Source organism: Arachis stenosperma, chromosome 2, assembly GCF_014773155.1.
Source record: "Arachis stenosperma cultivar V10309 chromosome 2, arast.V10309.gnm1.PFL2, whole genome shotgun sequence".
NCBI lineage: Eukaryota > Viridiplantae > Streptophyta > Magnoliopsida > Fabales > Fabaceae > Arachis > Arachis stenosperma.
This window is the reverse complement of record NC_080378.1, coordinates 87,547,357-87,569,029: the sequence shown is the minus strand read 5'-3', so window position 1 is coordinate 87,569,029 and position 21,673 is coordinate 87,547,357. Positions and strand designations below refer to the sequence as shown.

The 21,673-nt window shown below is 34.4% G+C and overlaps 1 protein-coding gene across 1 annotated transcript; it reads right to left on the bottom strand.

The window, feature by feature from the left end:
• Nucleotides 1-17,641: 17,641 nt before the first annotated feature.
• Nucleotides 17,642-21,380, bottom strand: LOC130960390 (BTB/POZ domain-containing protein At5g48800). The gene is made up of 4 exons (XM_057885773.1): nucleotides 21,136-21,380; nucleotides 20,148-20,214; nucleotides 18,888-20,054; nucleotides 17,642-18,493 (listed from the first exon to the last, which is right to left on the bottom strand). The coding sequence occupies exons 1-4, from the start codon at nucleotides 21,210-21,212 to the stop codon at nucleotides 17,960-17,962; spliced, it is 1,845 nt and encodes a 614-aa protein (XP_057741756.1). The 5' UTR covers nucleotides 21,213-21,380; the 3' UTR covers nucleotides 17,642-17,959.
• Nucleotides 21,381-21,673: the final 293 nt, after the last annotated feature.

Here is a 21,673-nt window from a genome sequence, read left to right as displayed (position 1 = left end):
CAATTTAATTTTAATTATAAAATATTAAATAATAATATAAATAATCATCCATATCTATTTTGTAATTATACCATTTAAAATAATTTTTTCTTATACATTTTGAATAAATTATCCTAAAAAAAATTTCAGTCAAATTATCCAATATTTAACCAATTTAGTGACCTAAAATCTGCTGTTAGACTTTCAGAAATTAATAATATTAATTAAATTTGTGACAATAGAGTTCAATGAATCGATGGACTTCACTAAAATAAATAAAAAATAAGAAGAAGTCATTTTATTATAGAAAAATAAAAAAGAAGTCCAATATATTTAGAAACAACAATTTTATAACGACACAAGAAAGTTGGGGTTGCTGGCATGCAGGTACTGTGTTTAGTAAGCACAAAAATTGCAAAAGCTTCCATCTGACACCTACTCCTACTAATACAGCTATCATCTAATAATCATATAGTTTGACTCTCTCAAAGGACACTTGTCCATTAAACGCTCTTCCAACATAAATCTACACATGTAGATTTGTCCACCTCGTCTATACCAAAGAATTTTCTTTCTCATAATACATCAATTTCATAAATTCAAAATTCAATTCAATCATACACCATTCTAAAACCATTTATACACATTCCAAACACTCATCCATACATTCTTAACTATTCCAAGCCTAAATCAACTCACTTCCAACTTATTTAACACATTCCATCAACATATCTATATCCATCAATAACATACAACATATATATATATATATCCAAATTCTCTATCAATCAATAATCAAATAATCTCGTTCTCATACAACAATTCACACCACTTGGCGCAACTTACCACATAGGGGATTCCTCACCCTATTGGTGCGGGATTTTATAACCCACAAACTAACCGACAAATGCACCAGGTCGTACCAAGTAACATCTCAGGTGATTGAGGATCGATCCCACGATGATTGATGGATTAAGCAACAATGGTTAAGTGATTTACTTAGTTAGGCAAGCAGAAAATGGTTATGAGATGTTCAAAAGGTTTAAAAAGTGACTTCAAAATATAAGAAGGCAGGCACACAAGTAATTAAGTTGAAAATAAAATATGGGAGAAAACAGTTAAGGCTTCAGAGATATCTATTTTCTGGATTGACTTTTCTTATTAATTCATTTTAATTATGCAAGATTTAATTCATGGCAAACTATATGTGACTAGACCCTAATTTCTTAGACCTTTATAGTCTTTTCTAAAATTCATTAACTGCCAATTCCTTAGTCAATTAATTTCAATTAGAGGCTGCATGATCAAATTCCAGTTTGTATGCCACAAAAATTCTAATTATCCAAAAATAAGGGGATTATATGTCACGTATCCCATTAAATCCAAATAACTAAAATTTCTGAGAAATTGTTTTCAAGCTGTTGTTCAAGTAAAGAGCTTTTTCAAGTTATACAAGAACTCAATTAGAACATGGGTCATACTTCCGTTCTACCCAAATTCATAAAATAAAGAGCAAAAACAATTCTTGAATTATAAATCAAAACATGAATTAAAAGACAAAAATAATAGAATCACTCCATACAAATAGACAGAGCTCCTAACCTTAACAATGGAGGTTTAGTTGCTCATGGTTTAGAGAAGAAAATAAAGATTCCCGTAAAACTGTGGAATACCCAATGTTATGGAATGTGGAATGTTAATTGGTATAAAATCCTAATATCTTTTATATCTAATCCTAATTAATTTAAAATCTAATATCTAAGCTTAAGATAATATTTTTTCCTATTTTCAAATTTAAATTTGAATCAGAATCAATTAAATAATCCACACCTTGTAACGTGGGGACCACTTGACTTCACTGGATCCGCGCCTAACTTGGTAGAGAGCTGCGCCTTACTTGAGTGCCAAAATGGGGCCCAGAAATCACCCCTAGCGTTTTCTGTGTTTTCTGCACGTGGCGCATGTCACGCGTACGTGTCAGTCACGGGTACGCGTCGATGGTCTTTTTCGCGTGTCACGCGTACGCGTCAGGTACGCGCACGCGTCGCTGCACAAATCTTCAAATCACACGCACGCGTCAGGTACGCGCACACGTCGCCATGGAAAGCTCTAAATCACGTGCACGCGTTGGGTATGCGCACGCGTCGCTCCTCGCTGTCATCTCCTTTAATTCTTGTGCTGCAAAAATTCTATCAAATCCAGCTGAATGCTACCTAAAATAAACAGATTTACACAAGACTCAAAGTAGCATCCATAGTGGCTAAAAGATAATTAATTCTTGATTAAACTGAACAAATTAAATGCAAATTTACGAGGAAAAGATAAGAAAGATGCTCACGCATCACAACACCAAACTTGAATTGTCGCTTGTCCTCAAGCAACCAAAATAATATAGGCTAAGGATGTGAATTTGCATGAGAATGAGAGTTCGATTAAGCTCAAGTCTATTCTTAAAATGGGGTTTAAACATTGTAATTTTGAACAGTTTTGGAATCTCACTCTCCTTTGAATCAGAGGAATGTTAGTGTCATTCGGAATTAGAATCCGGATCATATTCTGAGTTCTCTGATCTTTATACTCCAGTTTAATCCTTGAACACAACATGATTTTCTTTAATTTATTTTTCTTTGGTGCTTTGCACCTTGAGCCTAGCCGTGACTTTAAATATTTTGTCTCAAGGGTTACTTGACACAGAAACACCACAAGCACTTAACTGGGGACTCCCTTCGAGTTCTGATTTTTCTTTCAGTTACTCCCAGACAGTGGTGCTCAAAGCCTTTGGCATACTTTGTTGAACGCACTTGGTCTCGACTCTAAGTGTTCTGTCTCAAGGATTATTTGACACAAAAATACCATAAGCATATGACTAGGGAAACAACTCTTTGAGCTTTTAATCATGTCTGACCTTCCTAGTCCTTGATGCTCAGAGCCTTGGACCTTGCTTTTATAGTTTTTTTTGCTGTTTCTTTTGCTTCAAGGATTAAATTTTTGTTTCTTTTAGAGAAGTTATAATAATTCTCTAAATTCTTGTTTCTTATACATTAACATCCTTTTATTCAAATTCAAATATGCATTGTTCATGTCATGCATTCAAAATCACAAATAATACCACCACATTTAAGTAAATAAAACTACTCTTAAATATAAACTCAATTTCTCATGCAATACATCACTTCTTTTTCTTTTAAATTCAAGCTCAGTGAGCAATACATGAGGCATAATTTTTTTTGACTAAAAGTACTAAAGATCATGCAAGCAATCAAAGAAACAAAAAACAGAAGACAACAAAATAAGAATGGAGGAGAAATAGAATGAAAGGAATTCAACCACCTCAGTTATGCTGGTGGTCATCTCATTCCTTCATGAAGAACACTCATCTTCCTTTGGTGCTAAACAGAAAACCCATAAGCAAAGCGTCAACACCAAACTTAAAGGTTTGCTTGTCCTCAAGCAAAGAAGAACTGCAAACAGAGAGGGATATACAAGCAATTAATATGATGAAAGAAGAATAAAAAGATAAAAGAGCAAGAGAGAATTAAGATTTGGGAGGGCGATGATCTGAAATCAAGCGCTAAGGTGGTTTAATTGGACGTCGCATGCGACGCATACGCGTGAGGCACGCGTAGGCGTGGATCACACAAATTTCAAGCGACGCGAACGCGTGGACGGCCAGGATGAGAAAACGATGCGAACGCGTCAGGGACGCGTCCGCGTGGTGGGGCTTGTGCGCCCAGCATAGTTCCAGCCCCACACCAGCATAACTTTCTGGCCAAACACCTTTTACGCCAATTTTCCTCATCCACGCGTGCATGTGCCTGACGCGTACGCGTGGAGTGCCAAAATCGCAATTGACGCGCACGCGTCATGGACGCGTACGCGTGAGCCAATTTGTGCGCAAAGCACACTTCCTGCTCCCCTCTCGCACAACTTTCTGCCCAAACACCCATTTACGCCGATTTTTAAGGTCACGCGTACGCGTCTGAGACACGCACGCGTGGATGGATAAAGGCGCAAATGACGCGCACGCGTGAGGTACGTGTACGTGTGATGTTGTTTGTGCGTGAAGCACAGTTCCTGCGCTATTCCAGCGCAGCTTTCTGCCTTCTTCATCTCTTCTCTCTCTCTCTTCTTCTTTTTTAATCTTTAGTTCCTGCTTCTAAAATAGATGCATGATCAGGTAAAACTCAATAAGAATCAGATAAATAAGAAAACTACTACTACAAAAATAACTAAGGATACGAAATTATCGGGTTACCTCCCGACAAGCGCTTTTTTAATGTCACTAGCTTAACACTTGATTGTTAAATTTTCTTCCTCTTCTTCCAGTTGGTTAGAATAAATGTCTCCAATGGGGGAGAGGTGAAAATTAGTGTCCCCTGATATAAATTCCTCCGAACAAGCTTTCTTTTATTGTGATTAGCTTGATTCACCTTGCTTGTTGGGATAGAGGTTGGATTGTTTTTTGATGACCTTCTCTTCTTCATAGATATTTTCTTCTGTTTCTTGGTCACAATCCCTTTTTCAGTGCCTTCTTTGGTTGCCTTCACTTCTTTGATTTCAAGGTTTGGGTGTTGTGTGATGGTTAGAGTGTACCCTTCATCAAGAACTTCTTGAATTGGTGGTTCAATAGACTCACCCTCTATGCCACTCTCTACTTCATTGGAGTGTAGATTTCCATAATTGTTTTCATCCCTTGTAACCTCCTTTGTTGGTACATCTTCCTCCTTTGTTTTTGCATCTTCCTCTTCTTCCATGTGTGAGGGTGGAAAGTTCTCTAATTCACTGGAGTATGAAATTCTTTGATTGATTTCTTCACTTTCTTCCAGAGGATCTTGCATTATATCTCTTGGGAAGAAATTTGCTTGTTCATCTTCCTGGGACTTGGTAATCAGCTGCACATAATTCTCTACATTTTTGACACTCGTCTTTATATCATGTATGAATTCTTTCATGAGAAGCTCAAGATCTGATGGTATTTGAGATGAATAAGAAGATGGTGGCTCTTAATATGCATAAGAAGGAGATGGTGATTCTTAATAAGAGTAAAAAGAGGATGGTTCTTGGTATGAATAGGTAGATGGTGGCTCTTGATATGGGTCAAAAAATTATGGTTCTTGATATGAATATGGAGATAGTGGTTCTTGATATGAATATGGAGATGGTGGTTCTTGGTAGTTGGAACATGGAGACTAAAGTTTCTTTAGTTTTGACTTTGCCAACCAAAATTTGGATAGTTCCTCCATCCACCATAATATGAATCACTACTTGGGTGTGAGTAGTAACCCATGTGATCTCTCTCCATTATTTTTCCTAGCACAAAATATCAAACAGAATTAAACGCACCATGTGGTAAACAGAAAAGCAAAGAAGATAGAACATAAATTTTTTTTCAAAAATATAAAAAATAGATTTTAATAAAATAAAAAATAAAATGCCTAATCTAAGAAATCAAACAACTAATATTTGTTAATCACAGTCAATCCCCAGCATCGGCGCCAAAAACTTGGTACGGGATTTTATAACTCACAAACTAACCGGCAAGTGCACTGGATCGTACCAAGTAATACTTCAGGTGAGTGAGGGTCGATCCCACGAGGATTGATGGATTAAGCAACAATGGTTAAGTGATTTACTTAGTTAGGCAAGCAGAAAATGGTTTTGAGATGTTCAAAAGGTTTAAAAAGTGATTTCAAAATATCAGAAGGCAAGCACGCAAGTAATTAAGTTGAAAATAAAATATGGGAGAAAATAGTTAAGGCTTCAGAGATATCTATTTTCTGGATTGACTTTTCTTATTAATTCATTTTAATTATGCAAGATTTATTTCATGACAAACTATATGTGACTAGATCCTAATTCCTTAGACCTTTCTAGTCTCCTCTAAAATTCATTAACTGCCAATTCCTTGGTCAATTAATTCCAATTAGAGGCTGCATGATCAAATTCCAGTTTGTATGCCACAAAAATTCTAATTACCCAAAAATAAGGGGATTATATGTCACGTATCCTGTTAAATCCAAATAATTAAAATTTCTGAGAAATTGTTTTCAAGCTGTTGTTCAAGTAAATAGCTTTTCCAAGTTATACAAGAACTCAATTAGAACATGGGTCATACTTCCGTTCCACCCAAATTCATAAATTAAAGAGCGAAAATAATTCTTGAATTATAAATCAAAACATGAATTAAAAGACAAAAATAATAGAATCAATCCATACAAATAGATAGAGCTCCTAACCTTAACAATGGAGGTTTAGTTGCTCATGGTTCAGAGAAGAAAATAAGGATTCCCGTAAAACTGTGGAATACCCAATGTTATGGAATGCGGAACGTTAATTAGTATAGAATCCTAATATCTTTTATATCTAATCCTAATTAATTTAAAATCTAATATCTAAACTTAAGATAATATCTTTTCCTATTTTCAAATTCAAATTTGAATCAGAATCAATTAAATAATCCATACCTTGTAACGTGGGGACCACTTGACTTCATTAGATCCGCGCCTAACTTGGCAGAGAGCTGCGCCTTACTTGAGTGCCAAAATGGGGCCCAGAAATCGCCCCCAACATTTTCTGTGTTTTCTGCACGTGGCACATGTCACGCGTACGCGTCAGTCACGCGTACGCGTCGATGGTCTTTTTCGCGTGTCACGCGTACGCGTCAGGTACGCTTACTCCTTGCCATGGAAAGCTCTAAATCGCACGCACGCGTCGCTCCTCGCTGTCATCTCCTTTAATTCTTGTGCTGCGGAAAATCCATCAAATCCAGCTTAATACTACCTAAAATAAACAGATTTGCACAAGACTCAAAGTAGCATCCATAGTGGCTAAAAGATAATTAATTCTTGATTAAACTTAACAAATTAAATGCAAATTTACTAGGAAAAGATAAGAAAGATGCTCACGCATCACCTATCAGGGCCTCTGGCCCAATTTACACAATTTACAATATTCATACACCTAATTCTCAATTAAAACTTCAACATACATACTCATTTTCATGCAACATAGCACCAACATATATCACAATATCCAATTGTAATAATATCATATATCATTTCTCAATTCATCAAACTCATTATTTTCACTCTCAATTTTCATGCCAAAACACATCAACCAACTCAATACTGATACTAACCATTATTAAAGCATATCAACAATCAATTCCATTCAACTTATCCTAGGGGAAAGTAACCCAGATTTTCACATAATCTTACATAATACCTACTCGAAACTGTTATCCGTACCTTAATGTCGTAATTCCAAACTTCCAAGCTTTTCTTTTCAAAGTTCCACAAAGCCCCCTATAACATCAAACTCACAAAAAATATTCAATACACAAACTAAAAATGCAATTTCAGCTTTGAATGAGAAACTGGGGTTGGAATTACGAGTTACTCATCAAACTATTTAGCAAAAGTTATGGACAATTGAAGTTGAAGGAAGCTAGGATTTCATCCGTCTCTTCTCTTTTCTCTCATTTTCAAGTCTCTCTCACTAAATGGGGAGAATGGTGGCTGAAATCTCATTTAGTGTGTATGGGGCTTGGACCCGGTAAGGCCCAATTTAATTTCTTCAGTTCGTTGGCCCAATTTTGAGGCAAAACTTTTAAGATAAGCGTTTAATCTGCACCCTAAATATTTTTAATTTCTCCAAATTATAAATATTGAACCTCTAATCCTCTTTCACTCTTATTTAATTTATTTATTAGTTATCAATTAATTATTTAGTATTTTGCAGAGTTTTATAAGTCCCAATACTGTGATTATCATAAGTCTTATGGTCATCAGACAGAGGACTGTATAGATCTGAAAGATGCTTTGGAGCAAGCTATTCAAGAAGGAAAGCTTCCTGAAATCGTTTAACATGTTAGGCTGCCTAGACGACACCACGAAGATGAAAATCGAGATGCTAGAAACCCTAGAAATGCTAAGCATACTGGAAACCAAGACACTGATTAAGTATTGGTCAATGTGGTGGTGGAAAAGAATGGATTGGTAAAATCCAGGAATACAGTTAAGAACGACATTAAGATTGCAAGTTTTGAAGTGTTGAGGGTGCAAAGTTTCTCAAATGTTCAATTTACTGCAAAGGATTTGTAGCATGCCACATTTGATGATAATGAGTCTTTAGTGATTGTAATATCCTTACTATCAAAATGTCATACTTCCGGCTGCGCCACTCTGATAGCGAGAATATTACGACAACTTCTATATGCTTAATAATAAAATAAGAGCATTTAACTTGAAACCATATAAACTTTTGTTTTAAAAAACTAGAAATCCTTTTTCTTGCAAATGTGCGTACATACATGCAAAACTAATCACAACACTTCACACACACACACACACACACACACACACATATATATATATATAGTAAGAACCATAGTTCTTTATATAACAACTTATAAATATTACAAATTACGATTCATACCCCTCTTATAAAAATATAAGAATAGAGGCGAGGAAAAAAAATAACCAACTTAATACAATAATATTCCACAAGCAAAAGCACAATAAAGTCTTCATAAGTTTCTTCGTACATTTATTGAAAAGATAAGGCTGTAGGGATGAGAACCTAACCACATGGTCTCATCGGAGGAGTTTCAAAATTGTCATAAGAAGATATATAAAAGAAAGTTATTTTCAATCGTAGTGATCATCACTCGTCTTATGAATCTTTTTGAAAACTAACGGTTTAACATCCAAATATCCAAAATCTTTTCGAAAATAATTAGTTTATTATCTAAAATCCAAAACTTGTATTTTTATTATACAAATCTTAAAAGTTACCTAAACTGTATGAATGACCAACCTGTTCTAAGCATAGGTTCATTAAGTCTATGCTGAACTAACTTGATTTTTCATACTCTGCTAAACCTCAAACACAAACCAATCACAGCCTCCAACCCAAGTAACTCAAATCAACACCCTATTTACCACAATCCAACCAGCCAATCATAATCACAATTAATGGAGTTCAAGCAAAATCAAGAGCAATTACAGCAAGTATGACAATTAGCAGCTAAACTAATCATTCACATAGGCAAATCAAATACAATACGCACACCTAAACAATGTCACATAGATGCACATGCATGCCTATCCTAATGGCCATGAGCTCACGTGTCGTTTACACTGCTACAACCCGACACATCCGATAGCTAACCCGACATTGCCTTTCTGTCGTGCATCCTAGGAGGCATTATCCCAGACTTATCACATGCCGGTCTAAGAGGGAATAGTGACCTGTCACCTTCTTCTGGAGGCATTACTCCAAGAATTGCGAGCCCGGCCACCCTTATGATCAGAGAGAATGGCATCCTCAGGAGGCATACCCCGAACTTAACACATGCCAGTCTAAGAGTGGTTAGTGTCCTATCACCTTCTCATGGGACCCAGTACACTTTTCTCAACTGGGATATAATGTCCATGCACACTCTCGAAATATCGTGTCTGACACACTTTTCTCAACTGGGATATAGTGCCCTGCATACTCTCAGAATATCGTGTCTGACACACTTTTCAATCACAATCTGACTCATCTTTATCCCGATTTTCAAATCATTCTCGACCCATTTAATTTCAATAACAAAATACATTTAATCCGCATCACACCAAGAATCACCCTTTTCTCAAATCGTTTTTTATTAAAACCAATACCACTTTTTGTAATCTCTGTCAAAACCTTCAAAACAACTTCAATCTAAACCGGTTCTTTTTCATAAACTTATTTCTCACTTAACCAAAATCCTCGAACTAACTTCAAAATCATTTCAAATTTCAACCTTTTTCAAAAGATTAAAAAATCATTTATTCTTAAAAATCAATCACTTTAAATTAGGATTTGTTAATTATTCTCTAAGGCAAAGTCTCAAAATTTTAGGGAAGCGACAACCAATCTCATTACTTTAAATTCATTAAAATCCTTAAATCATAGCTTCTTCAATCAAAATCAACTAAGTAAGGTTTTCAAAATAAAGCCTCTAACTTTTATGAAATCAGCGTGAAACTTAACACTTTAAACATAGTTTTCTTTCCAAATTCATTCTTTCTAAAATAGTTAAATTTTTTATTTCACTCTTTTCTAAAATCTCAAATTAACATCACTATAAAATCATCTTTATTTAAAACAGGTTTCTAGAACCGGTTTCAATTTCATTTCTAAGTTTTAAACATTCTCAAGAGACTTAGAAATCATTTTGTTGCGCCAAATCAAAATCAAATATCTTAAATTCACTAAATACTTTTCAAAACATACCCCTTTAATTAAAAGTAATCAAATGAAACTCATTTTATTTAACCAATTTTCTAAAACTATTTTAACTTCACTTTTAAGTTTAAAACTCTTCCCAAAAGATTCAAAACTATTCTTACATACCGATCAAAATCTCAATTGAAACATAATCGCTTATTTTGGAACACTTGCTTTAAAATTCATTAAGAACACCCCAAAAATACAATCTTTTCTATAGTTTATCAAAATCAAATAAAATAATTCTTTAACCTAAGTTTTCCAAACAACACTTCAAATAAAGTCTCTAATTTTTATGAAAATTTTGGCAACACCTTCCCTAATCCGGACATTACAACCCTTACAGGTTCCATCAAAACCACATTTTTCAAACCATTCTCAACTATTTTCAATATCAAACCATTTTCAAATATCAAATCACTTCTAATATCAAACCATTTTAACATCAAACCATTTTCAAGTTCACACCAATTTCTATATCAAATCATTTTTAAAAATCAAACCACTTCCAATTTCTACCATTTTCAATAAATCAAGAAAAACTAATTTAACAAAGTCAACCAACAAACCAGAATATCCAACCTACTCAAACAGTCAATAAATCAATCAAGTAAACAATTATATTCATCCAAAGCAACTTAGTTCAATCCATAAGACTCACGAAATCATAAAAAAAATATTTTTCATATCAATATCTATTTTATAGTATAAAATAAGTTGTAAGAAAAATCCTACTTCAAATAGTCGAAACTCACAAAACCAAACGCGTCTAAAAATCATCTTCCTCTTGGTCAGCAACAGCGACAACTGCAACCAAAACTCCATTATGTCCGTAGCCACAACAGCAACTTTAATTCAACAACATGCAATAATCGAAACTCGATCCTAAGTCATTAACGTCACAAAAACCTCAATAATATATAACAGAACAACGTCTAAAAAGGTTCGAAACAAGGAGCAACTTACCGGACTTAGGAATAAGCAAGAGAATGGAGCAGTGGTAGCTCCGGTGACAATGCAGCAACTTAATGTCGCATGCAACAACCATAGAACTCAACATGCGAGAACCGAAACTTAGTCCTACGTTATCAAAACCTCATAACCTTTAATGACTTAGAATAGAATACTGATTTCAAGGGTTTCAGAAACAAAAATGCTTACCAAGAAAACAGGGGCTCCATCGGCAGTTTTCGACGGCCAGAACGATGGCGTGAAGCTCCGTCAATGGCGACAGGACCCAATGGCGGTAGTGACGAGCGTCCTCCCCTCCATCGCGTTCTGCTCCTCTCTCGGCGACGATTGTCCTTCCCTTTATTTTTAATTTTGTAATTTGGACATTTTTATATCAAAATTGTTAAAATTAACAAAAAAATTATCCCAGAAAATGTGGTCAAAGATCTAATTAGATTCTTAATTGTGAATACCTTCAATTTATGAAGAAATATTCAATTATTTCTAACATTCTTTACTTTGGTAATGATCTAATTACAAAATTAAAATCGGTGTAAAAACCCAATCTAAAAAAAATATAGGATTCTAATTACAAATTTAGTGAAACTATAAGAATCAATAGAGTAATTAAACAAAAAAATTATTTTATTAAATTTTGTGTAAAAATATATTTTATTAAATGAATTTAGTTATGTTATATCCTAAAGATATATTTTAAAAATATAATAATAAAATTTGTTAAGTTTTTGATGAATTTAATTGATTAAAAATATAAAAGGTTATCTTTTTATTATTTTTAATAAAACATTTTTTATGATATTCTATATAGCAAAATTTTATACATTAAATTAACTTAATAAAAAAACAAAACATCGTGATACTATTTCGTTAATGATTTATTTAATTGAAGTTTATATCTTTTATTTTTTTACTCAACTTTAATCTTTACTAGTAAACTATAAATATATTTTAACGATTAATTCTCAAATATAAATTAAAAAAAATTAAAATAAAATTCAGCTGATATGATAAAGTATTTTGTACTTCTATTTATATATCTAACTTCTTTTTATTATTATTATTATTATTATTATTATTATTATTATTATTATTATTATTATTATTATTATTATTAAATTTGGTCTTTTTTATTAAATAATTAAATAATTATTAGATAATCTACAAAATATTTAACAGAAATATGAGAGATTTAGCGTTTTTTTTTCTGAAATATCATTCATCACATATCATTCATAGAAAAATGTGTTTCGTTATTTTAAAGACTTAAATAAAAAATTTATTGGTTAAAAATTAATCAATCTACTATTTTAATTTATCTTACATTTACTATTATTATATATATTGAATATTAAATATAGATAATAAAATATTATTGAATATTCAGTATTTTTATGTTATTTAATTATATATAATTCAATATATTTATATAATTTTTTTATTATTCTTATATGTTATATATTTGTCCCTACAATTTAAAATTTCTGAATTTGTTACTGTCAATAATAAATATTCTATCATTACATGGAAAATTTGAACTTATTACCTTTATATTATTAATTTTTATTTTATGATTAATCATTAAATTATAATTGTTAAATGTTTTTGGGGCATTTAAATATATTTTTAAGGATAAAGTACTAAATTAGTCCCTTATATCTAGGCTTAATCCTATTTTGGTCTCTATGATTTTTTGTTTATTCACGTTATCCCTCAGTACGACAGGTAAAAGACTAAGCCGTTGCGGATCTGAGCTCTATTTAAAGGTCTGTCATTGACCAATGGGTTGCTGCATGTACATTGGCGAGATTCGAACCCTCGACACTTGCTTAAGCTAGCGAACGAGTGAGCTAACCACTCGAGCAACCCAAATTGGTTGTCTCTAAGGTTTAAAGTATCCTATTTGAATCTAACGTTTCATTTAACCTCAATGCAGTCTTGCCGTGAAGTCAATGTTAAATAATTAAGAAAACTCGATTTTCAGATATGAAAAACTTATACAACCAACTTCCTCGATTGCCGAGTGAAGTTTTCCGCGGTATAGGTCACGATAGCCTTGTCCTCGTCACCATCGAAGAACTTTTTCACAGAAAGCGAGTTCTCTACGATATTTTTCATGTGCTTGAATCAAGGCTAGTGGCTCGTGGTGATGCATCTGCTGTTGATCCTATGCCTCTCAAGTTTATTTCTCTTTTTTAGGAAAGGATATTAAGGTTTGGTAGAACAGTGATGTTTATTTAAACATTGACTTCACAGCAAGACTTCTTTAAAGTTAAATAAAATATTTTTAGATTCAAATAGAACATTTTAAATTTTAGAAACCAAAACAAAATTAGGCCAAACCGTAGGGATCGTCAGGATCACACTTCTATTTGTTAGGATGGTAACAAGTGCTCCGATGAGAGCGTGCTGGTATTCTTTGAATGTGGTATCCGAGAATACAATCTTTATCGTCACAGGTAAGCTTTTTCTGCCATGTAAAGTCAGGATTAACCTTATCGCTCCTAAATGTAAATGAATGTACTCTTGTTGCAGGTAATCACAAATAAGTTCTTGTGGGATCTCAATCGTGACATACTACTCGACAGCTGTTGCTTGAAGGCCACATTGTTGTAAATGAGAGGTCTGAATAATTTTTTTTGACAGGGAGTGTAGAGTTTCTAGCGATGAGATGACGAATATTGGTTATGGCTTATCATTTCTGTCTGTAGTAAAAAGTGTATGGGTTTATGAGTGGTTGCTGGGTTACAGGTATTTTTGGATCTTCCGAACCGTGGGTAATCGCTACAAGATTCTCAATTTTATTAAACAAGGTCTTCTTAAGTGTCGAGGGTAATCTTTCGATGGTAAGGGCTGTATTATGGAAAACAGATTGGTTAGGCTCAGAACTAGACATTTATTTAAGGTCTCTCTTACTTCCTATCATCTTTAATATGCTTTCTCTTTGCATAAATCTTATGGCTCTGATACCGCAGGGGTAAATCCAAGCGTACTTATAAAAGACAAGGTAAAATTCTATGGATGTTTTGTAACTATATTTTGACAGACCTATAAAATGTTCAACACAAAGGTCGTCAGGAGAACTCTTAACAAAATAATTTGGGATTCTGGTACTCTTTTCCTTTTCAACACTAGAAAATCTCATGGATCTTATCAGTTTTATTTTTGATAGACAAGATCCTCAGATAAGAGGCAAGCTCAGAGCATACGTGAAACTAAGAAGAAAAGATAGACATATTAAAGAATCAAGCTTTCAGAGAGGAAAAAAATTTAACAAGTATTTATGATGAATATTTTACAATGAATTTTTTTATTAGAACTGAGTTGATCTTTTACAAGGATGGACACCTCTATATATAGAGGTTTTCTTCTAATAAAGACAAGATACGTGGCAGATAAGAAGAAATATTATCTCCAGCTACATTATTATATAAGGACAAGCAACTCTAGGCAAACTACTAAGATACAGACACGTGTAGGATAAGGATAAGGATCCTATCAACTCCATATTACACATTTACTGCACACTCATAATTATCTGCTAACTAAGGATCAGAACTTAGTGATGAGTTCATGCTCTGTAATGTTATCTATCTGTTCTATATAAGGAGCAAATATTGTCTCATCTTCTTGATGAAAATAATAATTACCAAGTCGTTCGTAAGTAGTTAACGGCTCTTCAGCTGGTTCTTTAGTGTCATAATCAATTATTGCATCCACCTGTGTTGGGCTAGATAAGAGTGGATAAACTCTTGCATCTGGTTCGTCTTCATAATTGTAAGTGTTTTGAGAAAGTGGTGGATTAACCCATGGGTTTGAGTCTTGAGTGATTGATAGTATTGAAAAAGAGATGGTTCAAATAAAAAAATCAGTCTTAAATTGCCTTAACTCTTCTTGTATTATTCTGGTCATTCTCGAGGAACTCGAACCACCCTTTTCTTGGCAGAGAAAAAGTCCTTCAATAATTCCTGATAGCGTATATATATCAGTGTTATTGCAAAAAATAAGATGTTTGGCAAGATTGTTGAGACAAATTTTTTCATATGTGGGCCACATCTTTGAGTACCCTACTATGTTGATGTTGTATCTTGTATAGGGAATTTTTTGCTTGTAATGGAACTATCTCCTCAAGACAAAAGAGCAATAGAATTTCTGCTTCTTTTTATGAGGGATATTCCATATTTCATGAGTCTCAGTGTATTATAAAGTTTTCCTCGTCAGTATGGGATAGGAACAAACATAGTCAGAAGTTGTTCAAGGAGTGATCCCGATAATTGCCTATCACAAAGGTGATACATGGCAAGAGCGAGAACAATTATGGCACAATTATATTGAGCGAAAAGTGCCCATATAAACCATAACATTTCTTCTAGAATTGATCCCTTGATGATGGGAATAATGCAGTAGAAAAAGTTGATATCAAAATATCGAGGGTTGACTGTTATCTGTGTAACAAGGAGGAATTTGTGTAGCCAATAAAACAGACATTGTCGAGTCAGAGTTTTGACTTCAGTGGGACTTGTTGACTTGGCTGAGAAAAGAAATGGCTCCGCTGGTCTTATATAAAAATGATGGTCTTGAGAGCAGTCTCGAAGAGAAAATGTTGGTGGATAGATGGTGTTCATCATTAGGAAGTGGAGGATTTTCGGTGGAAGTTCTTTATTAGGACGAGAGAGATAATCAGCTATTATGTTGTGGTTTCTCTTGATGTGTTTAGTTGTGAATTTGTAACGAGAAAATCAGTCTTTTCATCTCAAAAGTTGTGAATCTGGAAATATCTTTCTTTTAGCATCCAACATTGATGAAAATGATGTATTGTCCATTTTCACGGTAAAATGGTAAAGACTTAAATGAAAACTGAACTTCTCTATTCCTTTTTTGACGGTAAAAATCACTTTGTATGTGGCATGTAGTATATACACAGTCGTTCCATCAATCTCTTAAAATAAAATAGCTTCCCAATAATTATCACTAGCATCAGTTTGCAGAATGTGTTGTTTTTTGTTTTCTCTTTAATATGTAATAATTTAGATATTTAAATTTAATAAATTAAATTAATATAAAAGGCACATTGTGCCCGTTGGGATGCCAATAATAAATAAAAATAGAGATGGTAGTAGAGTTTCAGCATTTCTTTAGAGGGAGGAGTGAGTTTTTCTTATAATAAATAAAGTGTTGATAGGCAGTAGAAGATTGTAAATCGGCTCAATATTAATTATATTGGTGGAGGATAAATATATGCGATAAATTTTTGCGCTTACAGAGTTACAGTCAATTGTTTATAGAGTAAAAGCGCTAATTTTTGGTGCAATAAAAGATAAAATTAAAAAAAAAAAAAGACTTAGAAAAAAATCTCATCATCCGAAGGTCGACATGTTTTGGATTAAAGCAGTCGGAAAAATAATAACAATTTACACTCTTTGGGACTTTAAACTGTCAGAACTATTGCGAGACGAGATACATGAAATTCTTTACCGGGTTTGGTGGAGTCAAAGAGGGAGACTGCACAGAAAATAGACTGGTTGAATTAGGACAAGATGACTAAACCAAATAAAGAAAATGGGCTGGGACTCAAGGATATTATAGCTCAGAATTTGGCTATATTTAGAAATCAATTTTAACAAATAAGTACTAAACCGAATTCACTGTTAGCTACAATGCTCAAAAGTAAATACTATCGCTATTCCTCTCCTCTCACCGCAGATAAGGGCCAACAACTATCATGATGTTAGCAGAACATCTTAGAAGAGAGAAAGGTGGTAGAAAAGGGGTTGAGACTTGAGATAGAATATTGGTTCGGATACTGAAGTGAGAATATGGTAGGATCCCCCCTCCTCCCGTTACTCATTTCATATCAGTCCAAACAGCACAACAACCACACACATTTATTACTAATAGATGACACATTTCCTCCAGACATAGGAGCGAGAATCCTCGATATTCCACTGAATGAAGATGGTACTAAAAGATTTATCTGGTCATGGAATAAAAGTAGATTTGGAGTTTAAAAATTCCATCATAAATTAAAATTTTTCTATGAAGATCGATGCACACGAGAGTTTACCTGTTATGGTTAATAATTCCAAATATGTTACCGTTATTAAACGTCATTGTTCAATTTGGATTCGATTACTGTATTAAAACAGGGGGTTGAGTGTTGACCTGCTGACATTGCCGACTATGTTGACCTCGTTGAGGAGAAACGTTAAATATCAACAAAAAAATTCTCATTCTTTTAACACATGCATTTAAATAACTAGTGACTAGTATCTATGGGTTATGTTGGAATCGAACTCATGACTTAGTTCTGCTACAAACCAGGTGATTCAACTCAATTAAAATTATCATTGTATGTTGGATTTAAAGAATTTACAGGTTGTCAGATTTAGAAGGGATCAACTTCAATTGGAGATGGGAAGAAAAAAGTAAAGCCCGTATAACAATACAAATTTCAAAACGCTACATATAGTTAAACAAAACTAATGCCTTAAAAATATTGAGTGTGCCGGTGTGTAATGTGATATAATATCTAGAATTTGAAGTTGTCCAATCCATTTAGAAAAATTAATGCAGCAACTACCTAAAAACTGAACCTGCAAGCAAAAGGTGGCCAAAAAGGGACAAAGATAAACAAAATGAAATGAATATGTCAACATAGCCATAACTTACATTTACATAAAATGAGCATAACTTGCATTAGCCCAATATCACAGTGAAAAATGAGCAAAGAGAAAAAAAAAATTTACATTTTGATCTATTCATGGCTGGCACAGGTTCTCTCAATCACCTTTGAATCTGTTCTTTGAGAATTCCTTGAAGGAGAACTTGATCCTCTTGAAGAAATATGTCCAAAGAAGCTAAGCTTACCAATCTTTTTAGAGAATGAAGTCATAAATTTTCTAGATCCGGACTTGGCCATGTCCCTCTTCATGCAAACATGCTCCCTCTCAAGATCATTCAGTCTCATTCGCAGCCGCGCTAACTCAAGCTTTAGCTCGCGATTCTCTCGCCTCAACGACGCATAATTGTCTCGTGGAGACATAGCGGCGCTCAGAGCGCCACTACTAATTCGCCACGACTGGTGCATCGGCTTGGGGTCATCTTCCCCATAAGAACAGGACAAAGAATTTCTGAGTCTTAGTTGTTCAAAATACAGAACTTGCACAATTGATTGCAGAGGAAGCCGCTCGTTTTGAGCGGCGTGAGCTCCGGCTTCTTGAGAAAGTTTCTGAAAGTCAATCAGTTTGCATAGTTTTTTCTTGTCCATATCTGTCAAACCTTGATGCGCCTGAAAATTCATATCAAAGCTTTAGATGTAGCATAAATAATAATTTGATGATTTTTTATCATTATTCATCAATAATACATTATTACTCATGTATAGCTAATTAGCTTCTCTTCTTATAATTTTGTACTTTGGAAAATTTTCTGCAGATCTTGAAGCAAAGATAGCAAAAGAATTTATTATTTCTAACCAATTCTGACTATAAAAATTATAATATGAAAACTCACGTGCAGTCTTCATGTAAAGTTGATAGTTGACAACTATTAAATAATAATTTAGTCACACTTGTTAAATCATCTAATGGTTCTCAAATATCAACTTCACATCAAGATAGTTATACGTGAGTTTTTACCTATTTCATAGTTATATATGATATGATGTTTATAACATAACATACTTTCAAGTAAATATCGATGGCCCGATATAATCCGTCATGGACCGTCCGAGCATGCGCCGGCAAGGTTTCTGCAATGACCATGAACTTAGGCAGCTTCAGGTTTGCATCAGGGGCGATTTCGGCCAGGTAATTATCAACTAATTTCGCAACCTTAACCAACGCAGTTTGCGAAGGCGAACGTGGGCTATCAGATTCAAAAACCGAAGCGTCTTCTAGATCATCTTCACTATCATCTTGCTGACAAAAATTCACCAGAATCCTATGAACCGTGTCAACATCAAACAATGTGTCGCCGGCGTGCCGGAAAGACGGAATCAGGATATCATCAAGAGTGGCAATATCTAGCTGCGATCCGATCCTTCTTTCAAGATCGAGCCGCGAGGCGATCGCGCAATCGAGCATCACGGCGCTTCGAAGAAGGCCGAAGAGGAAGTTTATTGGAACTGCAAGCTTCTCAACAGGCAAAAGACTAACGATTGCTTCAACCACAAGCTTCTCGTGCTCGCTCGAATTCGCATCCACTTTAGTCTCCCTAGAAGGATTCCACAAGCTTGATTTCTTAGTCAACTCCTTCTGAGCATAATTCACTAGCGAAGCGCCGATACTCTCCGGCCGAACGCCGCGGCATTTCATCGCCGTTATGACTCTCTGAAACATGTCAATTCTAAGAACAGAGAGATCTTCGATCCACCAATCGCCGTCGCATTTCGCCTGCCGGCTCATATGTAACCTCCCTGAACTGCTGTACTCCAATCTTGAGAAGCTAGAAGCTATCTGTTCGGCGCAGGCTTTCGAGGCGATGGCGTCGATGCACCGGCTAACAATCTTCAGCTCATCCGCCAGAGGCAGCAGGCTTTCGCACTGCTGCAAGACTTGCACACACATTTCAAGATTCTTGCAGACAATGCTGTCCAGATACTCCTCGGCTCGCGAGCCGAGGTTGTCCTTGGAGAAGTCCTCCGACATTTCTAGATAGTCCGAAACACAGCATAGCTGAACAACGTTTGTGGAAGTGATCTCGAAGTTTATCCCGTAGCAGAATTTTGCTGCTAGCTCAAAGCATTCTGCTCCTCCTGGTAGATTAAGAAGCTCCACTCTTGAGATGTCGGAATCTCTGTGCTCCGCGACTAGCCTCCTTATCCGGCCGCTTCGCGAGACCAGAGGAAACTTCATACACAAGTAAAAGAAAATGCAACGATTATAGATGGAAATTTTGTAGAAGCATTATTGAAGTAATGAGTAAAGTTGGTAGACACTTACCTTGTGTAATGAAAATGTTCCTCCACCAACTTCTATAGTTATATCACTTGGTACATCCCGGAAAATCCTACAACAGATTAAATGTGTTAATTTTTCAAAATAAAAAGTATGAGCTTGTCAAGTTCAAGAATGAGATTATCACTGTTGAGTGTAGGTTGAGGAAAATTTTTTAGCAACAAAATAAAATCATAGAAGCGTGTAGGGAATTTGATCTTTCATTTTCCATTCTTTTCTTTTCATAAGATACAAAGACACCTAATTAGTCGGTGTGAATTGCCACTTGCTGTGGACTTAAAAAGATAAGAATAAAGAATAAAGAAAATTATAAAATCATACATTTATATAACGAGAAATGGAACAAAATATTTTAACCATAGATACCATATGTCCATATACTATGCAAACTGCAACAAAATTGAAATCACAAACTCTTTTTCTCTAACTAGCACCAAACAAAGAACACAATTCACAGCAATAATTTAGATTGAATTGCAGGACAATTTAGATGTCCAGATCAGCAACTTTGCAGGGGAGTGAGTTCATTGAAAGTATAGTATATCATTCTTTTCGAACAGATCTTTGATCATGTTATTCAACCAACAACAAGAACAGAAGAACCATGGAAGAAGAATTTGAACAACAACAACAACAAATTTTTTTAAGAAAAAGAAAAAATTTGAAGATTTTCAAGTGAATTAGCACAAGGCTAATCAATAAATCACACAATACAGCAAAGACTAAACAATTCTGTTTTTGAAAAAACCAGTAATCCCAGTTAGTTAAGAAAGTGCCACAAGTCACAACAAAAACAGAATTTGCATAAACAGAAACTCACCTTTTATAGCAACAAACTTATTAATATATTTTTCCCCTATGAAGGAAAACAAAAAACAGGTAAAACCGAGCAACCCTTTTAAGTAAAAGAAGAAGTCTTTTTCTTTTACATCTGTTTTTTTCAAAAAAAAAAAATGAAAACAGTGAAACAAACCATTCACTGCATCTTTGCCTGGCACACTTTGCCAGAGGCAACTGCTGCTGGTGCTGCTGTTTGTCAGTACGGTCCATAGAGAAAAAAGAGTGATGAAGAGAATGTGAAGTGAAAGAGAGAAAAAGTGTTGCAGTGGTAGTTTTAGATTTAGTTTTAGTGGGTCTAAGGAAGTAGCAGAAGTGATTGTTGTGAAGTGAGGAAAGAGATTGAGTTGGAAGAAGTGTAGATGTTGCTGTTGTTGTGTGAGTTCTTCGGCCATTGTGGGTTTTTTTTTTTTTTTTTTTCTTGAAGATGTGGGTTCTCAATGCATAGATTGCTATTGTCCAAAGCAAATGGGTCCTGTGTTGTGGGACATGCTTTGCTTTTTAATAAGTTGTTATTATTGTTAGCTTCTCTCTCACTCATAAATGACTCAATGTAGTGGAGCAGTGACACAAATGAATGCAAATTCTACTGTTATTTAAGCAATAATTCTGTTTTTTGCATCCTCCCAATATATCATAAGATATAAAATCATGTATATGTTTTTACGGTAATA

Excerpts from the sequence above, each read along its gene's own strand:
- LOC130960390 (XM_057885773.1), bottom strand. The coding sequence starts at position 21,212 with ATGGACCGTACTGACAAACAGCAGCACCAGCAGCAGTTGCCTCTGGCA. Across the intron at positions 20,215-21,135 it reads AGGCAAAGATGCAGTGAATG|GATTTTCCGGGATGTACCAA; the intron begins GTTTGTTTCACT and ends AATCTGTTGTAG. Across the intron at positions 18,494-18,887 it reads CCATCGATATTTACTTGAAA|GCGCATCAAGGTTTGACAGA; the intron begins GTATGTTATGTT and ends ATGAATTTTCAG.